The following is a 20,898-nucleotide window of genomic DNA, read 5'->3' as shown; positions in this document are numbered from 1 at the left end:
GCTTGGAGCTGATGCGCCAAACTGACGCGCTCCACCAGCGCGCCACCGACTGACCGAGTGTCCACCACGAGAAGAGGAAGAAGATCCCCCCCCACCAAACAACTCCACCTTCACGGATTTAAAAAACAAAAAAAAAAAACAAAAAAAAAAAGAAAAAAAAGAAGGGATATATCCTCGTAGAACCACCTTTCTTCTTCTTCATTTTCCCTCTTTTTTTTTTTTTTTTTTTTTGTTCTTTCCACATCTCCAGACAGCGGCGTTCAATGTGCCACCATGCTCATCCTCTGGTCCCGCAGCGCGCTGCTCTCCGTGTACTACCCCCAGATCCTCCTCATCCTCACCGGCGGCAGCTACCTGTAGGTCCCGGCATCTGCTCCTCTATAGGCGCTCATTTCGGATGGGGATGGGAGGGGGCCACAATGCGGGCGTCTAGTAGGTCAACTGGCACAATTACGCACACAATTACGCACACAATTACGCACTTAAATGGATGTGTGTCCTATGTTGGGTTGGTGGAGAAACGGTCTATGTTTAATTTTATGAATTCGTGCGACCAATGCGATGCATTTATATTACAGGTCAACATTATCAGTTGTTTGCAAATTGTAAAGTCAAACTCATTTGTCTCCATGAGTATTAAGAATGTCCGGTATGTTGCGTCTCTCTTTGCGAGGCAGCCCAACCACCAGGTCTTTCATTACTCACTTAAAAAAATGTGGCCTGAATTAATTTAATCAAGATCAATTCACACGACTTTTATGAGTTCCACATTGTTTGGTGCGCAGCTAATGGGATAACCTGATCACTACACCACAAGCACTGTGTCACCCCAGAGTCAGAACTGGAAAGCAGCAGATGGAAAAGAGGGGAATGACTCTATAGCCCCAGCCTACAGGCACAGACCTATACGTAACCAGCTCTTTCTTGTGATATTAAAACGCCTCTCACTGAAAAAGTGATTGCTGCACCATACATGCCTTTCATTCATAACAAGGGCAGGTCCTGGACCCTAAAATAGCTGTGGTGGTTCATGATGCCTGTATGAGAAAAAGGAAGAGAGAGAGAGAGAGAGAGAGAGAGAGAGAGGCAATCTGGAAATGCATTGGATTTGGACCAATTCTTAAATGGACGCCAATTAAATGACACATGGTGTGGATTGAGGCTTCTTTTACTCGCCTCTTCATTTTAATCCGATTCCATTTTTCTTTAGATCCATAGTCTTCTGGCTATTGTCATTGCAAGCTTTGATTCCAAAGCGCACTGGTTCAAATTTTCAATGAAGACAAACAACATAATTTTCACCCAGTACTGGGACGTGTGAATGAAAGGGAACAAGGTTTGTGATCTATACCAGTTAAATGCTAAAAGTGCACCTTTTTCTGGTCCTCTATTTCACTCTTAAGTAATTTAAGAGACAGTTTAACAAAATGCATGTAACCATGGGCCAACGTGCGCATGCCAACTAACATGAGATAAAAATGTTTGGAATGTTTCATTTTAATGTCAATTTATTTTTGTATTATTTTGCAACGGTATGTTGCCGACTGGGCACCACTGCACATCCTGGGAGGAGAAACCATATTACCCCAAAGGAATTTTTATTGGGGGTACTGTTGTCAACATATCTGGTAAACACGAGACTGCAGCTCGGATAAAGGCTTTGTGTATATAGTAAACCTGACTTGACGTGGCAGTATGTCCGTCACAGAGCGCATGGCGTCCCCAGAGCGTCCCCCGTGCTGCTCCGGACATCGTTCCGATCTCACCCCGTCTCACCCTCCCTCCCTCTCGCTCTCTCTCTCTCTCCCTCTCTCTCTCTGCCTAGAGCACTGTCCTCCGTGGTAGCCCTGGGTGCGAACATCATCTGCAACAAGATACCGGGGCTGGCGCCGCGTCAGAGGGCCCTCTGCCAGAGTCGCCCTGACGCCATCATCGTCATCGGCGAAGGGGCCCAGCTCGGCATCAACGAGTGCCAGTACCAGTTCCGCTACGGACGCTGGAACTGCTCCGCTCTGGGCGAGAGGACCGTCTTCGGACAAGAGCTGAGAGTAGGTCAGTCTGTTTGCCGCTGACGGGTCCCGGCAGGTGTCGGCCGAACACGTCTCTTCTGCCCGCGCTCCGCGGGCCGTAGGCGGCGCCTGAGGGTGTGGGGGCCGGGGGATCGCTCGTCCGCCGCTGAACTTCGGCTTCTCGGACCCCGGTCGACAGCGCTCGGCGGCCGGCAGAGAGTTTAGGGACCTGCCGAGGCGCCGTCAGGTGTGAGGCGACGCGGGTTTGGTCGGGACGCGGCGACAACGCCCTCTCCGGAGCGCTTCGAGGTCTGCTGCGAGCGCCTCGACAGCTGTTTTCTCGGTTTAACCTGACCAAACGGAGGCCGGTGCGACTGCCCATTTTCGTCTCAGTCGGCGGAACGTCGGAAACCAGATATTGCGACCAGCGCCGTTCCAGTGCTGTGGTGTGAAAGTATCTTCTCGGAAGAGTTGTTTTTGCATTCTCTCCCGAACGCCCCGGTGCTGTGGTCGCTGATCAATGGGACTGGTAAGCAGTCCCGGCTGCTACGCTCAGCATTGCTCTCCTTAGCTCCATAAAATTGCCTCCCCGACGACTGCTGAAGCTTTTATCCAAAACATCTCACTGTCCCCCCCCACGCAAGCAACAACCACAACCAATTCCACCACTCCACTGTACGCCGACACGAACGATAGGAACTTGCGTCCCGAAAGAATTTCCCTCCGTTAAGTCATGGCGTGATACCTTGTGGCGGGCTACGCTTGCGACACCATTTCTTTTTTTTTTTAATCTTTATCTTTTCACTGCAAAAGCCGCCCTGAAAGGATTGCGAAGACCGGCCCGAGAAACAGGAAAGTCAAAAGGCCAGGGAAGACAAGAGCCCACGTCCCACCTATGCGTCGACCCCGAAGGGATCCGTAAACACCCGAAATGCACCCTTCTCGACGGTTTGAGTCAACATTCCTCCCAGTTTTATTTCTCACAGAAGTCCATTCGCTCCTAATGTGAACCTCTTATATAAATTGTCTTTCAGTTCGAAATGTTATGTTGTGGTCTCGCTGCGGGTTTGGATCCATGTTTAATCCAGCTGCTCTGGGAACAATCACTTTCCCTCTACACAGGAGAAAGACAGACAGACGTCTGGATCCCTTTACTTCTCATGTCAGAGGGAGCGTCCATCCCCCCGGCGTGCGTAACGGGGCTCGTTGGACCAATGCCGCCTCGTTTCCTTTTTTAATTTTTTTCATTTTATTTTAATTTTTTTACGTCTGCTCTCGGAGACGCGACGCGAAACGCCTCCGAAAAAAACGCTCGGATGGCGTTCGACCCGTCACCGCGTCTCCTCTTTTGCTCTTATACGACTTCCTTCGAATACCGAACCGTAAACGCCTCCCCTCTCCCGCCGTCGCCTCGGCCCGCGCGCCCATTAAGTCTCGAGCACCAGCCGGGGGATCCATTCCGACCGCGGGTGACTGAAGTCGGCTCCGGCGCGCGGGACGGCAACAGCGGAGCCCCCCCGCGCGCATTTCGCCGCAATCCGAATAAATAGCGCGGCCGCGCGACGGCCGCTTGAGTGATTGCGGAGGCCCGCTGCCTTCAAAAAAAAAAAAAGCGCTCACCATAGAACATATCTGAGCGGGTCACGGATTTAGTCTGATGAGAGAAGACTTCAGGGTTTGTTAAGAGTTACGGATCAGGGGAACCACAGGCCCAATGATTCCTCCAAGCGAGTTTGTCAGGCTGGAACGGCGCCATCAAAATGGCCTCCACCGGAGACGCCATGCATTAATACCCTGGGATATTGAGAGGGATGAAGGCCCGGCATTATCCTAATTGGAGAGAGAGGCTATCCTGTTACACAGAGCAATAGCAACGCCAATAAATTCATTTCCTCTCCATGCCATAAATATAAATGTGTTTACCCTGAAGTTCAAATGGTGATGCGTAAAGCGCAGAAAGGGAGCATCTCGGTCAAGCCTGACCACAGATTATTTCGACATTCAACCCAGAAGTATCACTTGCAGAAAAGACGTGGAAGGCCAAAAGACCTGGAAAGACGGAGAGAGAGGGAGAGAGAGAGAGAGAGAGAGAGAGAGAGAGAGAGAGAGAGCGGGAGAGAGAGAGAGGGAGAACGGGAGAGCGATAGAGAGAGAGAGAGAGAGAGAGGGAGAGCGAATTCAGACATAGATACATGAAGACATTATGGACTGGCAGGTCTGGGAGCGTCGTTTCAGCAAAGACTCCTCTGGTCGACCAGCAGATGTCACTTGTGTTTTCCCTGCTCGCCTTCCACTTCCACCGCCCTGTCAGACAGGCAGTGCGACGGGGCAGCCTCGCTCAGGCCGAAAGGGGGACAATCTTGTGATTTATTGCATAAATATGCATACCTATATGGGTTTTTTTTTCAGAGTCGCTGTTTACAGTGTGGAAGCTGAGAGATGATTTGTATCTTGAAAAGCAACGATTACAGCTTTCGCGCTACGAGAACGGGTCCGAAGGGCAACCAAATATCTGCCTCTAATATGATATTCTAAATGTACTACTATAGGCTTTCAACTATATATATGTACAACTATAGGCTTTCTTATAGACGAGAGGTTCCCAAACCGGGGTCCGTGGCCCCCCGGGGAGGGGGCGGCGGAGACGTCCTGTAGGCGGGTAGCAGTCAAATTATTATTATTATTATGTGTTATTTTATTTATTTATATTTTTACGTTTTAATATATAATGTCTCTCTATTTTATCCACCTTTTTAGGCAGCCGGGAAGCAGCGTTCACGTACGCCATCACCGCGGCAGGGGTGGCACACGCGGTGACGGTGGCCTGCAGCCAGGGCAACCTGAGCCAGTGCGGCTGCGACCGGGAGAAGCAGGGCTACCACGACCAGGAGGAGGGGTGGAAGTGGGGCGGATGCTCCGCGGACGTGAAGTACGGCGTCGAGTTCTCGCGCCGCTTCGTCGACGCCCGGGAAATCAAGAAAAACGCCCGGCGGCTCATGAACCTGCACAACAACGAGGCCGGACGAAAGGTAATGAACGTTGATCGGCGCCGAGCAAAGTGAACAAAATCAGTCGTGCTAAAACAAATCAAACCCATATATTCATTTTTTTTGGTCTGTTTTTTAGGTTTTGTGGACAGATCGAATAGTCAAAGCTACCGAAAAATATTTTAGTGATTATGGCTTCGTGCCGGGTCGATGTAGCCCAAGGTTATTGTCTGACGGCTTGGCTGACAGAGGCAGCTGGGGATTTTTGACGTCTATTTCGCCCTCTTTTTGCACCGCTTGTAAAAGCTTCGAAAAAAAACAACAAAAAAAACCCCAATTTCTCAGCCGTGGCAAGTCGTGAATTTTACAACGTGTGTGCTGCAGGCAGACACCAGGCACGTGTCCGCGCGTCAGGAATGCGAGGCCGGGCAAAACGCCGCCGCCAAACGGGAGCCCCGCCACGGGCCCTGCAGCCCCATTCACGGAATTACCAGGCATTAAGTCAGGATGCAGGATATTATTGCAAGTCCCGCTTTTCTTCCTCTCCCAGTGGCAGCACCAGAAACAAAGCTTCTGCCCCGCTGCACCCGCTGAACCAACCGAAACCATTAGCCAATTCCCCCCAAACTTAATAGCAGCGCCGTGTCCAACAGATAGAGTTGCTGATTTGATAACATCGGTCGGCTGTCCGGCCGGTTACACAATGTTCCGATTATGCGCTTGGCTACTCAACAGCCGTATTGCCTTTCCGCGCTCACATAATGACAATGATAGTGTGGCTACTGTCAAAATATGTAGTAACATTTGATTTCATGTCGCCGTATGTCATGAGAAATCTGACACATGCGTCAAACTCTTACGTCGAGCTTTGTCAGTCGAACAGTTCTATTCGGCTTCAAATTAAGACTCTGGTTACCACCGCAGCGTAATTTCATACATCTATAACGGCACAAAAGTTCCGCGGAGCTTTCAATCCCAATATGCGGTCTGACGAAAAGTAATACTAATTAAAGACTGCAGCTTTAGCTTTCTACGGCTATTAGTTATTTTTTTCCTCATTCTTGACATGAAGTTGGCGACACGACGCGCTTCAGGGATTTATTTCAGACGTCTCCCGCAAGAAATGGAATTTAGCTGGGATTGCAGTAGCCCATGTAAAAACTCCAAATTATCAGAGATTGAATCGCTGCAATGTCGCTTTGAAATCCATCCGACGCCCAGGGGCGTCGGAATGGTAATAGGACATAATCTTAACAATCATCATCTCTAATTGGGGATTTGAAGAGCGGCTCTTGTCGGTAGAAATCTCATTCGAAAAAAGCAGCACCAGGGCTGATCTTCTCGCCTCCTCTTCCACCACCTCTTCCGTGTGTTGCCCAGATTCTCGAGGAGAGGATGAAGCTGGAGTGCAAGTGCCACGGCGTGTCCGGCTCCTGCACCACCAAGACCTGCTGGACCACCCTGCCCAAGTTCAGGGAGATCGGCTACCTGCTGAAGGAGCGCTACAGCGGGGCGGTGCAGGTGGAGCCCGTCCGGGCGTCGCGCCTCCGCCAGCCCTCGTTCCTGCGTCTCAAGGAGGCGCGGGGCTACCAGAAGCCCACCGACACGGACCTGGTGTATCTGGAGCGCTCGCCCAACTACTGCGAGGAGGACAAGGCCACGGGGAGCACGGGGACGCGGGGCCGGCTGTGCAACGGCACCTCTCCCCACACGGACGGCTGCAACCTGATCTGCTGCGGCCGGGGCCACAACACGCACCAGTACACGCGCGTCTGGCAGTGCAACTGCAAGTTCCAGTGGTGCTGCTTCGTGAAGTGCAATACCTGCAGCGAGAAGTCTGAAGTGTTCACTTGCAAGTAGTCGACGGTGGGGAAGCAGAGCGACGAGGGAGCCGAGAGAGAGAGCGAGAGAGAGACAGAGAGAGAGAGAGAGAGAGAGAGGGACTTGGGGCGAGGAATAAGGGGGAAGGCCGACGAGCGTGAGGAAGTGGAATTTTCAACAGGAGGGCTCGGGACGTATTGATCCTTCGTCATTTTGCACATTTTGACCTATTTGGAGTACTCTTGGAAAATGAAAAGGACAAGTTAAATGTGATATGGGGTTTTGGAGAGAACACGAGAGAAGGTTTAGATTTCATGCTGTGCCCTTGGGGTTTGGAGAGAGAGAGAGGCTTGGACGTCCGAGGCGAATGTTTTCTCGCGCGCCGCCTGAAAAAAAACGAAAAAAAAAAAAAAAAAAACGGCGCGCGCGGCAAACATCCTCCGCTTATGTGGGAACTGCGAGAATTCATTATCTGAGTAATTCCTCCGACTCGTTTGCCTGAGAAGTCACGCTGAAACAACGCTCGCCCAAACTAAAAACAAGGTCTTGTACTGGAAACTGAGGCAGAGGAACTTTTTTTTTTAGGATGATGTCCCCGAACTGGAAACAGTGAAGTGCCTTTTGACTGCCACGTATGAAGAGTCGAACTTCAGTAAAGAAATGTCTGCAGCAGGACAGAAACACCAGTAACCCTGCAACAGTACGCTCACACTGTATTCTGTTTGAACACTGAAAATATACAATTTATTTATGCGAAAACATCTTTCAAGAACCTCTACCATAGATAGCAAATTCAGTTGCCGGTTTATGTTTCTTTTCCCACTCGCGATTTTTTTGACCGCTGCTGATGTGCTCCCTGCTAGGAATAGTCCGATTTGAGATCGGCATCACGTTGGATTCAGAGCCGCCGAACCAAACACCTCTGTGTTCTCAAACGTAGAACACCCCTCGCTCCACGTAGGGGGTCCTTGAAAGAGGCGGAATCGTAGGCTCAGGCACGTTTCACCTCTTCATGCGAGCGTCTCCGCCCGGCATCTGATACGGGAGGCGCGTTTGGTCCTTGCTTTTTTTTTTTTTGTTCCATAGATGTTCATAACCCATCGTCAGTAGCATGTTCAATTATGGAGTAGTTGTTGATTATTTTGCACTCCTGTAGTCACCTCTTTTGCATTAAGCATTAGTATATCAATACCATGTGGGTTGTGTTGGAGAGCACTACACTGACACATCCCCTGTTGGAACATAGTGGGTGGATACGCATTGTTAGGATAAGAATGAGAGGCACAAAATACACACATACTATTTTAGGCCTCAAACTTGTCGGTTTAAACAGCGCTATCCAGTCTGAGCGGGTCCTTTGTTTTGTTTTTTTGTTTTTGGGGGGGTGGGGGTGGGGGGGGGTTCTTGACTCCCGAGAAATGTGCGTAAGCCTCATTGGATCTCCATAGAGGTGCAATCAGGTTCAGATGCATCGAACATTCCCATGCACGGCAGAGAGGTGGAATTCCACATCTCAGCCTGTGCTTACACAAGGCCTTCCAGCGCGGTTAAGGCCTGCCTGGCTGGATAGCATGTGCCCTAACCACACAGATGGGGCTATGAGAGGGTCAAAGGCCACCAAGCTATTTTTTGGAGAACACCCTTTATGTATTCAGATGTTTATTTAGGCTTTATATAACTTACAATACAATTTGAAGAGTATATTTTTTTATGAGGATCATATGGCACTTTATGTCATTTATATTTGAAAAGACATTTGCTGTTTTCAATCCTTTGTCAACGTATTTTGATTTGAGAGCCACTAATTATTTTGAAATGATGTCTGGTCAATTTTCCTAAATTGTACATAATCCATGTTTTCTATACAGGTGCTGTAGTTTGGAATGTTCATCTCAATATGATCATTTACAATTACAGTTACAAACTAGTCCAGGAAGAGCTTGGTGCTGAAAGGAATTTAATGACATATATGTGAAGTAGTAACTCGTTGATATAGGGATGTTGCATTGAATGTTTCAGAAAAAAAAATCGAAAAAAAGAAAAAAAACGACCTTTCAGTTTTCTGATTATAAGAAATTTAGCATTTACATTTCTCCTTATTAGAGCTTTCAGTAGCTAAAGAGTGTAGATCCTTGCTTCCTGAAAGCACAGTCATAACTTGTGACTGTGATTCACAACTTCTTCAGTAGACATTGGACGATGCTGAGCTGGTCATCCCTTTTGTGACAACTCAACCAGAATGTGCATCAACGTGCGCAAACAATAATTGAATTGGGGTTTTTTTTGTTTTGTTTTTTGTTTTTTTTCCTTTTGTTGGGCAATAAATTATGAGCATCCTTTTAGTGCATCTTGTCATAACGTGTCATATCTGGCCTTACACAACAAAAGACATGTTAAGAAAGAAAGAAAAACTAAACACCCATTTATTCAAGAGTTCTTTATTTGATGGAACATGAGCATGTTCTTCAAACAGCATATTCTGTACACCTTGACAAGATCAAAGTTTTTTTTATTGTTTTTTTTTTGCAAAAGCCGAAGGCACACATACAGTCGAGTAGTAGTATCAAATGATAAGATGAGCATCGCGGGTGCGGAAGGCATCAAGCCCACACGGCCTTCACTTCTGTGGGACTGATGTGCTCACGGGTTGAATAGACGGCCACGGCCGTGCCACCTCATTCAGCCAGGCTGACTCTCACTGGGCTTGTCCCGTCAGGCTGAAAAGCATTTCAGCCAGTCAGCCAAGCGCACATAACAGCCTGTTTTGTTAGTTGTCTGAAATCCTGGGGACCGGAACCGCGTAAGCTCCCTTCACTATACCGGGTGGATTGAGGGGAGAGTCCAGCCGATTGTTTCAATACATTTTGTCATTAAGAAATCAGAGCCAGTGCAAACAGGGTGGAGCGGGCGTGGGCCGTCCCGTAAAGCGCTGCATTGTTGAGGTGTCAGGACCGCTCAGTTTACCCAGGGATGGGAGGAGGAGGACGGGGCGGAGGGGGGATGGAGGGCGAGGATGTCATTCTGCAAACTAATGCTTCTGGTCTGATTCACTCTCTCACTCGCTGGACACTTGCTGTCAGTAGGTGCTCGTTCACCGTCTAGCGATCAAGAGTTACAATCACCGGCTAACAGAGGGTGCGTGTGTGTGTTTGAGAGCGCGCGTGCACACACACACGCAGAGCTGCCATATCAAGTTTTTTTTAAATCCATAAGGAAATCTATAGGCTCCATTTTGGTATAGCTGGAATATCGGTTTTCTTGGAGCAAAGGTGCACGGTCTAAATATTGTGTATTCAAACTCAGGCGAACTACCCAAGACTACATGTCTTACTCTCTCTTGTGTCATCGACGTGCTTATCAGAGTTTAGTGCAACAAGACAGGGAGCACCAAAAACTGCTGCAAAGATTTGAGAAATATGCCTTGGTTTGCATATGAAATACTCTCTCATGATACTTTCATGATCTGTCATGATGCTGAGCGGTAGGTTAGGAAAAGGACATACCAAACTTCTCTTGTACTGTATGAGTCCAGATATCGCTGTGATAAATAACCTTCAAATGTCGATGCATAGTAAAAGCATGTAAGTATAATGTTGGATGTCGTCCAGACAGATTTTCTACATTATTTTCATTGGAAAGCCACAAATGCATAGTATTACTTGAGCACAGCAAATGGAATATAAGTATGACAATACTGAGTTATTACACAATTCTGTAGTGTTTTCAGATTGCTATTCTTAAAATGAAGGGTGAAGGGTGAAGGTTGTGGTTATAGGGCGGGGCTCCTTTAATTACATAACTTTTGGTGATTCTCTGTTCCATAGGTCACTGCATAGATGATGGAGTCTGGGATTAGACTCCAAGCGGCCGGTTGGTGACACCAGTGTTTCTCGAGGGTCAAAAGGCAGGAAACTGTGGTTACTCTTTGTTTTGGGATTAGATCAGTAATCCCTCAGTTTGACAAAAGGTACCAGCGTGGGTTTGGCTTTCTCTTGGACTCCTTATTTCCCAGATTTAGGGTGAGACATAAAAAGCGTCTCCCGAACCATTGACGCCTCTGAAAACCTGCCTTTAAACCACAAATGGCCCCACAGGTCTTTTTTGCATCGGACAAAAGTTCCCACATCCCCATCTGATTTGTGTCGGGGTACGGATGCTATCATAACAGAAGCAGCACTGTCACTTAAGATCACCCAGCTGACAAAAATACCAGTTTGTCAAATTTTAACAGTGTTTTTCCACAAATGGCCCTAACTGCCCCATGAATATCAATTGCTCTCAGCAAAATTGAGTTTTAAATAGTGAAGAATTGATTCCCCCTGAGGTAAGACCAACGCATTTGCCTCCATGATAATATAAAAAAAACTATGGAGTGAATGTCTATTCAAATAAAAATAAAAATAAGTTAAATATGAAAACCTGCTCAGGTTTTGAGGTCCTCCGCTCCCTCCCAGCGGCTCCTCGGAGGTTAAACGTCCTTCCTCGATGGTTTGAGCAGGAGGCTGCCGTCTCGCTTCTCCACCTGGAAGCCCAGCTCCCTGAGAATGGAGTAGTCGGCCGCGCCTTGGCGCTCCAACACAGTCACTCGCTCCTGGTTTTCCTTGTTGTGGTCCAGCAGGTTCCTGATGGCAAAAATAGCCCACTGGCTGATGACTGATGAGGAGATCTCCGTTAAGGGCAACAGCGGGTGACCAATGTCAAAGACAAAGTTGCCACTGGTAGATGACGAGTGTAACTACTCAAACTCAAAAAGCAACATTTAAACTAGAAGATGCATTTAATGTGCAGACTGGATGGATTGTGATACACAAGATGGAAGAGATGAATGACAAATTCCCTGGCCATTCACTAAACAATTCCCCTCACAAAACAAAACAAAATAAATTTGACTGAAGCTTCTTTCTCTGTTAGAATAAATGTGACAAAAATAAAAAAAAGCATGTTCATATGTGAATGTGGCCAATTGTGTTTGTCTGTGTTTATTTGCCCACCGTATGCAACTCTCACCCCGGCAGCACAGCAATCTGACGTTAGCCTGCCCCAACGTATTATATATTACAGAAAAGATCTTTCATACAACAACGGTCACTTAACATGAATTAATTTTGATAGCTTTGCTGCAAAATATTCACTACAATCCACAACATCCAAGCATGATGTGAATATACTCGAGGTCCATTTCACACAGATAATGGCAATTTACAGCCTGTGAGAAAACTCTTAGGAAAGGATACAGGGGTTGTTGCTGTCCAGGCAGCAGTTGTCCAAGATGAGGGGGATGCCTTCCAGTTCCCGAACCTAAAGGGGTCAAATGTCTTTCAGTTCATTACCGACCAAGGCTGTAGTTGTTAGTGTGCTCAACTGACTTTTATGCAATTTCGGATGAGAATAAATTTGCACACAACAAGTTGACAACATTTTCACACGAGAAACACAAAGAGGTCAACCAACAGTTAAACATCTCAAAATTTGAAAAAGCTCAAGAGAACGGAAAGAGCGCAGGCTGCCCTCTCTCTTGGGAACCAAGGAAAATCAAACTTATAAAATGCAATTGTGACAAAAGGCAATACAATACAGCCTTTTTCCCCCCCTCTCCTTTTAAAACAGTCTGTCAAGACACATTGAAATAATTGCATGGGACGCATTACGACTGAAACGCAAACTATGCCGAGTATGTGGTTTTGGAGATTGAAGACCCAGGAATATATTTAAGTATTGTGCTACCGCTGGAGTGTCTTTAGGAAAATAACAACATGGAGTCAACACGAGTCCCCGTCCTCGGCAGAGCCGCACTTCGAGGGAAAAGCAGATCTGTGGTTTGTGGGGCAGCCGGTAGCCGTCACAATGGGGTGTTCTGCTCTATATCATGTGTCTAATTCTATAGGGTTAATTACTAGGATTGCCTGAGCTTCGGAAAATAGAAGTAAAACATCAAGGAAACAATGCTGCCGAAGGGTTCGGGCTCGACGCTATGCTTTTTCCACTTCCAAAATGATTGTTTGAATTTGCTTACGTCATGTCCAAACCCATAAAAAGATGAATAATATGCCACTGGACCCAAACTTGAACCCTGTGCAGGCAGCTCTAGCTTTCTGCATTCATGTCTTAAATAACCATCTGTCCCAAAGGTGAACAGAGTGACATTGGTTTTACTGGAAAGGATCTTGAGTGAAATCAGATCCAGGGGTGATTTCTGACTGCCGGCGGACCGCAGATCAGCGTCCGTAAATATTATGGAGGGGCCGCCCGCGGATGGCCGCCCCCACAAACATTCCACGGATCTGTTTTTATTAAGTGGGATTGAATCTATATTTGTGCCACTGAAACATGCCTTCTCCAACCAGCTTCCTCCGTTGAGTCGTTGTTATGTTTTGGTTCCTCAAGTTACGCACAGAGATGGTGATGGATGGAGAGGAACTGATAACGTTGCCCAACTGGTGCTTGGAAAGAAATGCTCCTAATTTCCAACCCGTCAACAAGAAGAAGCCACAAGCTGCTGGGTTGGAGGAGCACGTACACAAGCACTGGCACCTGCACACTTCTTGTATGTGCATGTGCACTTAAACCCCCCCCCCCCCCCCCCCCCCAAAAAAACTCACTCCCCTCACACATTTTTTTAACAAATCTTAAAAAAATAAAATAAAAATGCTTGTCACCCAAATCTATACATATACCTTGACATTCAAAATTTGTTCTGAAAAACGTCATATTTGATAATAGCGGTATAAAAATGTGATTTTACAGAGTCAATATTTATGTCATGGCATATCTATTGATTGACATTTTACATTGGAATGTCAAAAACATCTCCGCCTAGCTTTAAATCACCTTCATCAGTAACAAAACGACAGGATATATTCACTCTTGTTGTCGATAGACCTTGTTATCAGCACAGTGATAGTGAATACATTTTGAATTTAATTAGATTTTTTCTGTGCCATTCAATTCTATACAATAAAAGCATAGTTTTCATACCTAGCTGCACACACACACTGCATTACATATAACGACAATGCATTGCATCCGAGTGAAAACAGAAGCCGTGAAAAGGAGATGATGTGCTCTTTCACATCTACTTCATCACTAGGGTGTCTCTGACCTTTGCACCAGGCCCTCGGGACCTTTCACCCCATTGTGTCAGATGGATAAAACCGCACTCGCAGAATCTGAAGGGGCCCCAAATCCGTCCTTGAAAGACAGCAGGAAAATGAAACGGGGAAATCCAAGAGGCTTTATAATTCTAAGCAAATGTAATTTACCTTTGGGAGAGACCTTGTTTCACTAAACAGAAATTGCTGATTTTCTCTATGTTCAATGTAAAACATGATGTTGGACCATGGCAAGATGGCTGTCAACAAGGCTTAGACAGTGCATTTCTATTCCTTCACTTAAAAGAACATTTTAACAACCCATTAGGCAGTATCCGTAATAGTCTACACCAACATACAGAACTTATCTTCTAAATTCCCATAGTTTCCATACTGTTGCCCTTAAACATTTGTTAAAAAAAAAAAAATTTAAATAAGGTATCAAACATTTGTACACAGAGCCAAAAATAGTGGCACCCTTCCACAAAAAAAACTCAAAGAAAAAGTTGCTTCCTCTTAAATGAGTTGAAATTGACTAAATCATTTGGTTTCTACGATTGTATATTTCATTGTTAAAAACTGTTAGAAACTTTATTTTTGATTCAGATGTCTTTTTAAATCATAAAATAAATAGAAAATAAAATTTGCAACTGACAAAATATTGACATCAGGTACTAATTATCAACCCAGATTGATTATTTGGCAGGAAAGCCTTTGGAGAAAATAGCTGCAATCAAGCGCTTCCTGTAGCCATTGATGAGAGTCCTACACCTCTACCGCCATTTTGGCACACTCTGCTTTTGCAAACTGCTCTCAGATTTTAAGGGTTCATTCTCCCAACTGCTGTTTTCAGATCTTCCCACATGTGTCCAATGGGAATTAGATCTGGATTCATTGATAGCCACTTCAGAATAGTCCAGTGTTATGTTTAGAATGACAATTTCATGATGCCAAGCCCAGATGCTAGACACCCAGTACCAGAGGAAGCAAAGGAACCCCAAAACATCACTGAACCTCCTCCACGTTTGACTGCTCGGACAGGGTCCTTTAATTTGAAGGCTTCCTTTTATCTTCTGATTACATTGCATGTGTTTGGGGTTCAAATTGTTCAGATTCTTGATGCATTGCTACATGACTCCAAAAATCACAATCAAGGCCCTTAACTGCATTTTTTGGGGGGGGCGCGAGGGCCTTGGACAATTTGAGGCATATTTCCTAATAGTAAAATATTGGTTCAAAAACCCACATGAGTGCTAGCAAAATCCACAAATATATTTTATGATATAGTTTATGACCTAAAAACCAGACTCTCTGTACCCTGAAAATAGAACCAAATCAAACAAAAACCACTGCAAACCACGAACATGAAATAAAAAAGTACTTTGTCTTTTAAATAGGGGAGGGTCTCAGATTGAATCAAGTTTGATTTGGGGGGGTCTCAGAGAAAAAGGGGCTGGGAAACCCTGCTGTAAATTCCTAAATTGCTCAGATCTTGGTCCATCCATCCATCTATCCATCCATCCAATCATCCATCCATCCATCCATTCATTCATCCACTCCTCCCGACCTTGTTTTGGTTGTTTGCATTGTTGTGACAGAGGTTTCCAATCAGGCGGATGAGGTGAGCTTTGAAACTGACGGAGGGAGAAGAGGAGGAGGTGTCTCCACCTGTGCTGAAAGAGGAGAAGTTCTGAGCGGCACTGAAGACGTTCTTACTGGTCTTTCCCAAGGTGTGGACCTGTCCCAGCAGCTCTGGGGAGAAGGGAATAGAAAATAGACATAAACAGCAGGATGTGAAAGAAACTAGTGAGAATGGGAAATCGAGTCAAAAACAAAGTTATGGGAAAAAATGTAATTCGGGAAAAAATGTACCGTTTTAACCAAAACCAACTTATATAATTTTTTTTAAACTTGAAATTAAGCTAGAAATCCCCCCCCAGTGTTGCCGCTAAAACACAATTTCTGTAGCCATTATGCCATTAGGCTACAGCGCATACTGCATAGTTGCCTATATTCAAATATAAATGTGTAAATGTGCATACCTTCTGATACACTTAGACCAAGCCAACATGCAACAGTAAAGCAGATTGCTGGTTACAGCAAATAGGCATGCTGTTTGACATTTATTAATCACAAATCTTACGAGGAGTTAACTGCTTTATATCTCTTAGAATGATATTTTGTATTACAGTCTTTGGGCCTGCAAAGCCTTGGAAGAATGCAACCAATTAGTGTGTGCAATCATTGAACATAATTCTTCGCTGTGGGATGCCACAGCCATGATTCCACCCCCCACAGAGGGAGTATGTGTGTGTTTGTTTACCAACAGTGGTCTTGAGCAAATCAGGGTGGTCTTGCAGGAACATGAACGGCTTGTGGTCCGAGGTCATCTCACACAGCACATCCAAGAGACTGATGACTGTCAGCGCTTCCTGGGGGACAAAGAGGGAACATTTTTTGCCAAGTTTGTGGCACAAATATAAGTCCTCATTATATCATGGAGAGCTGTGGCATGAAGAATATTTAACTTCTATACATTTACCATTCAAAATACAAGAAACTGATCCACACTTAGTTTTGGGTAAAAATGTATAACTATGTTCAAGTTCTCTTTTGCTGTTTACCTTGAGCGTTAAGGACTTCAACATTTCGTCCTAACCACATTATCAACATTGTGTTCACCCACAAGTCGAAAATTTTACAAATTTCAGAATTCAAGAGATCTGTCATTAGTGCCTGATGATAAAGAAATAAATGGGATACACGGCTTCTGCAGACAGAGCAAAGTTATTTAATGTATTTAAAGGATAAGTTTGCCATTTTTCAACCTGGGCCTGATTAAAGTCTTGGTTCCATAATTGATAACTGTTCATAACGCAACCTCGCTGACTGAATAATAACTAAAAATCTTCTTTTTGAAAACGGGAAGCTCACAATATTGTCAGACAGTTTATACTGTTGGAAAAAGTAAAAAGACTGTCTTCCAGTGGAGACAGAAGGAGCAGAGCTGTGTGTGTGAGCGCTCGGATAGAGAGCTCAGTGACACCGGAGGAAGTAAGACCATTATTATTATTATTATTATTATTATTATTAATAATAATAATAATAATAATAATAATAATAACAATAATAATAACGTTATTATCCGCGTGATTTTTGTTCCCGCACCCGGTGGTTCAACCCCAGCCTGCGTCTCACTTCCTGGTTCCACTGAACCTGTGTAGCCAGGACTTCTACATGCATTTTATCAGGTTTCTCAGGGTTTTATGGACTTGACTCTTATCGGCTCTTTTGGCTACATCCGCAGAGGTGAGACTGAAAAACAGGAATTTGCTACTGGCAAAAAGTAGTTTTTAATACAATGTGACACAGTCCTCCGACTATGGTATGTACCTCATCACCAGAGGCTGAACCGGAGGCCAAGGCGAGCACGGCTCCGCAGCTTTCCTGAAAGCTGCAGGCCAAGAACCGAGCCACGCTGGGAGGAATGCCACAGTCCTCTGTGTCCCCTTCTCCTAGCTGAGCCGACAGCAGCTCCAACAGGGTCACTCTGAAATGTTAACGCACAAGGACAAACTAAAGAGATATCACTACAATGCAAAAGACTCTCCAAGGTGTAATTATTTGCTTGGTTCAGTTTTCATAGTTCATAGTGTTTACAGAGTTTATTAGGGATGCGCAGATAACATTTTTTTTCTGACCAAACACTGGTACTGAGTTGGATTCTTGCCAATACTGTGTAACAATACAAATGAAAGTTGCAGGTGCAATAACATTGATCACAGAGTAGACGAGCACCATGACAGCCAACTTTTCCATATGTGGAGAGAGAAAATTACCTTTCAAGGTGAGACATCCCTGAGTACATGCTCTCCACCAGAGCTGATGATTTAAGGAAGTGCTGGGTAGCGGTAAGAACCCTGAAAATAAACATTTTTTTTTTTTCTGATAAATCATCTGCGGGAACCTTCAAACAAACAGTTATACATGGTAACCACATTCTCATTAGTTTTACAGTTGTAATCTATTCTGTACAACTACATCGATGCATATCATTGCATAACAAGGACAATCACTCACAATCATCAATCACATGCCCACGCAGAGCGAAACGGATTTACTTCGGTGCAGGCTCTCTCTCTCTCACACACACACACACAGACACACAGACACACACACACACACACACACACACACACACACACACACACACACACACACACACACACACACTTACGTCCAGTCTACATCCGGATGGGTCCTGCAGAGCTCCATCACTCTAAGGGCCAGTTGGATGTTGTGGGGCTGAGAGAGCTGCTCCACCTTGGACTCATCCAGGCAGGTGTGGAACATCATGGAGGCATAGTTAATCACTTTCTCATCATCAACACTCAGACATTTCCTGTTTAGAGCGGGAAGGCCAGATTTATTATGGCAAACACATTTTCCATTTCACTTTGTTTCATTTCATTTCTCATGTGATTTGACCATAGTGGGTCAAAATTCAGAATTACGGTGATAGAACAGAAATTTGGTCAATCATAACCAATTGTGTTCCAAAAATATACTCATATCTTGTGAGATGGCAAGAGGAACACAGGTTTGTTGCAAAAACCTTTCCTTGAGGAACCCCCCTTGCCCAAATGACATGTATTAGTTAGGATTCCACTAGCACACCTTCTTCAGCTTAATGAGGTATTTATTTGCCAAACCAGTGTAAGAGATTTTTTGCAAAACTACGTTTCAATTTTGTGGTGAAGCAGAGTAACTTTCTACTACATTAAAAGTGACATTTATGCACATTAATTCACTTAATAAAGTCACTGTTTCAGGATTTGAATGTCAGAACTTACAGAAGACGACTCGGGAAGCTCAGTTGCCAAATGTCATCTTTGCAGGGCTGATTTCCAACTGCTAGGTTTCCAAGAAACTGAATCCCACGGCGCAAAGCTAGACCAAAGCAAATAGGAAGCATTCAACTAAATTAAGAAATTAATAACAAGTAAACAGATATGCCAGTTAGTGAATTTGATTAGGGAAAGATAAGCAATTTAAAGACTCACGGTCCAGTATGTCGCCTCTGCTCTCTAAAGTTATAGACTGAAGCACATCCAAGATTTTAAAAGACACTTCAATGAAACCAAGATCCCTAAAATGGACAAAAACAAACATTATTGCATTGTCATTCATCGGGTTATTATTAGGCCATTTAGTTTTTATGAGATAGTGTCAGATTATTGAGGCCCCTATGGGTATTTTTTTTATTGCTCTGTTTACTGTTCCGTGTACCACATTGTCAGTAGTTACAATGCCTGTAAACACATATACATCCCTAACTGCATTTAAGGGCCGCATAAATCACCTGTGTGTTAACTTTCAGGGGTTCAGTGTCTATTCATTCTAACAATTCAGAATGGACTTGACAATTCATATGGCAACTGAGCTTTTCAAAACATTGGAGGACAACAGCTAGTCAGCTACAGCTAAATATAGCACCGATGCAAAAGAAAAGCCCAACACCTGAAGTTGGCTTACAGGAAAGCCAAAAACACTGTGGGTACTTTCATATTGAGCATGGAAGCTAAATTGGATCACAAGAGGTAACTGGAGACGATGGCTGGGTTTCGACATTTGATACTTTTATGGTAGCCATCCAACTACAGGGATGCGATCCACTGTCAAAAATGCTGTGACATTCAACAGCAAACTTCGAGACCTGAGGAGCTAATCTCTTCAGCCTGAAAGCCAAAAATAAAACCCAAGGTTCATAGAGTCGGGGTAAATGTGTCGCGCATGTCTTCAAATGTTTTTTTCTGTGACCTTTAAGAGATCATTTTGGGTATCAAAAAATAGAGAGAAGAAGAAAGCTATAAGCGTCACCTCAGCATCCCCTGGTTGCGTGGGCATTGCACACAGGCATTCCTCTGTCCCCGGAAACACTCTTCTGTCATCAGAAGGCACAGGGGAAGGGCCTCGCCCTCTCCGCCAGCAGCCTGCAGCTCATTGCACAGCTTGGACAAGATCTTCAGGAGGCTGCAGAAGGCATCTTTCTCCACAGCATCCCTAGCGATGCAAAAAAATAAACATGATTATTATCATAATTATTATTTATTATTATTATTATTATTATTATTATTATTAATAATAATAATAATAATAATTTAAATAGTGTGTGTGATCGAATGAAAAGATAAGAAGGTATACATGTGGGTGGATAATCTGACAAATCAATAAAAAAGGTTTGATAGACAGATAGAAAATAATAAAGTAATAGGGGAAAAAAATATACAACAACCCAACAATTATCAGATAAACCTGAAAACGAACTAAAAAAAAATAGAAAACGCTTGTGAAAACAGTAATTGTCTCGCGATTGTATGGCTGACTAGAGTGTGACAACTGACGAAGAAACTGTCGAATACAAATACAAACGGAAAAAAAAAAAAGTCGGTGATTGTGTTTATTTCAGTTCAAACGCTCAAAACAGAACCGGCCGGTCAACGGTTTTCAGGCTAGCGCAGCGCTAGCTAGCGGGCCGAAACGGTGGGGTTTCCCGGTAAACGGACGAGGAAGACATCTGCGCGCACCTGCATTTCTGGTCCCGCATCTGGATGGTAAACGACTGCAGGAGCTCCAGGTGCCCGGGGCAGAGCTGCTCATTCAGAATTGGGGAAAGCTGCGCCGAGATGTCCATGTCACTGACGGGGGGAGACGCCATGGCCGTCGCCTCGTCTCGCTCGCGCTTTCCGGCTTCCGCGTGACGTCTCAGCGTCCCATTGGATGGGATCAGACAAGGGCGGGACTCGACCACGTGTGACTGTTTTCATGTTGTCACAATTCTGTCACTTCTCTTACGTTCTACATAACCCTTTAGATTATTTATATACTGTATATTGTATTTGTATATATAGTGTATACATCTATATATATCTATATCTATCTATATATATATATATATATACAGTATACATACACACACACACACACACACAC

The 20,898-nt window shown here is 44.8% G+C and overlaps 2 protein-coding genes across 2 annotated transcripts; one reads left to right on the top strand and one right to left on the bottom strand.

Annotated features, from left to right (window-relative positions):
* Nucleotides 1-264: 264 nt before the first annotated feature.
* Nucleotides 265-6,856, top strand: wnt7ba (wingless-type MMTV integration site family, member 7Ba; the record flags this gene model as incomplete). Its single annotated transcript, XM_080022157.1, has 4 exons — nucleotides 265-356; nucleotides 1,826-2,056; nucleotides 4,771-5,038; nucleotides 6,377-6,856. The coding sequence occupies exons 1-4, from the start codon at nucleotides 274-276 to the stop codon at nucleotides 6,854-6,856; spliced, it is 1,062 nt and encodes a 353-aa protein (XP_079878283.1). The 5' UTR covers nucleotides 265-273.
* A 2,413-nt stretch (nucleotides 6,857-9,269) lies between these two features.
* atxn10 (ataxin 10) lies at nucleotides 9,270-20,635 on the bottom strand. The gene is made up of 12 exons (XM_080022012.1): nucleotides 20,493-20,635; nucleotides 19,786-19,968; nucleotides 18,969-19,054; nucleotides 18,759-18,855; nucleotides 18,143-18,307; nucleotides 17,745-17,825; nucleotides 17,299-17,455; nucleotides 16,229-16,337; nucleotides 15,473-15,657; nucleotides 12,052-12,115; nucleotides 11,237-11,470; nucleotides 9,270-9,534 (listed from the first exon to the last, which is right to left on the bottom strand). The coding sequence occupies exons 1-11, from the start codon at nucleotides 20,621-20,623 to the stop codon at nucleotides 11,286-11,288; spliced, it is 1,443 nt and encodes a 480-aa protein (XP_079878138.1). The 5' UTR covers nucleotides 20,624-20,635; the 3' UTR covers nucleotides 9,270-9,534; nucleotides 11,237-11,285.
* Nucleotides 20,636-20,898: the final 263 nt, after the last annotated feature.

The sequence above is a fragment of the Zeus faber genome, assembly GCF_960531495.2.
Source record: "Zeus faber genome assembly, chromosome: 21".
In the NCBI taxonomy this organism is placed as follows: Eukaryota; Metazoa; Chordata; class Actinopteri; order Zeiformes; family Zeidae; genus Zeus; species Zeus faber.
This window is presented reverse-complemented; position numbering and strand designations above follow the sequence as displayed.

Bases quoted from the DNA above. Each gene is read 5' to 3' on its own strand.
- atxn10 (XM_080022012.1), bottom strand. From the start codon at position 20,623: ATGGCGTCTCCCCCCGTCAGTGACATGGACATCTCGGCGCAGCTTTCC. The intron at 17,826-18,142 runs GTAAGTGTGTGT...GTTTATTTTCAG, and splicing joins CATCCGGATGTAGACTGGAC to GGTTCTTACCGCTACCCAGC. The intron at 12,116-15,472 runs GTCGGGAGGAGT...TGACCCCTTTAG, and splicing joins ATGCAAACAACCAAAACAAG to GTTCGGGAACTGGAAGGCAT.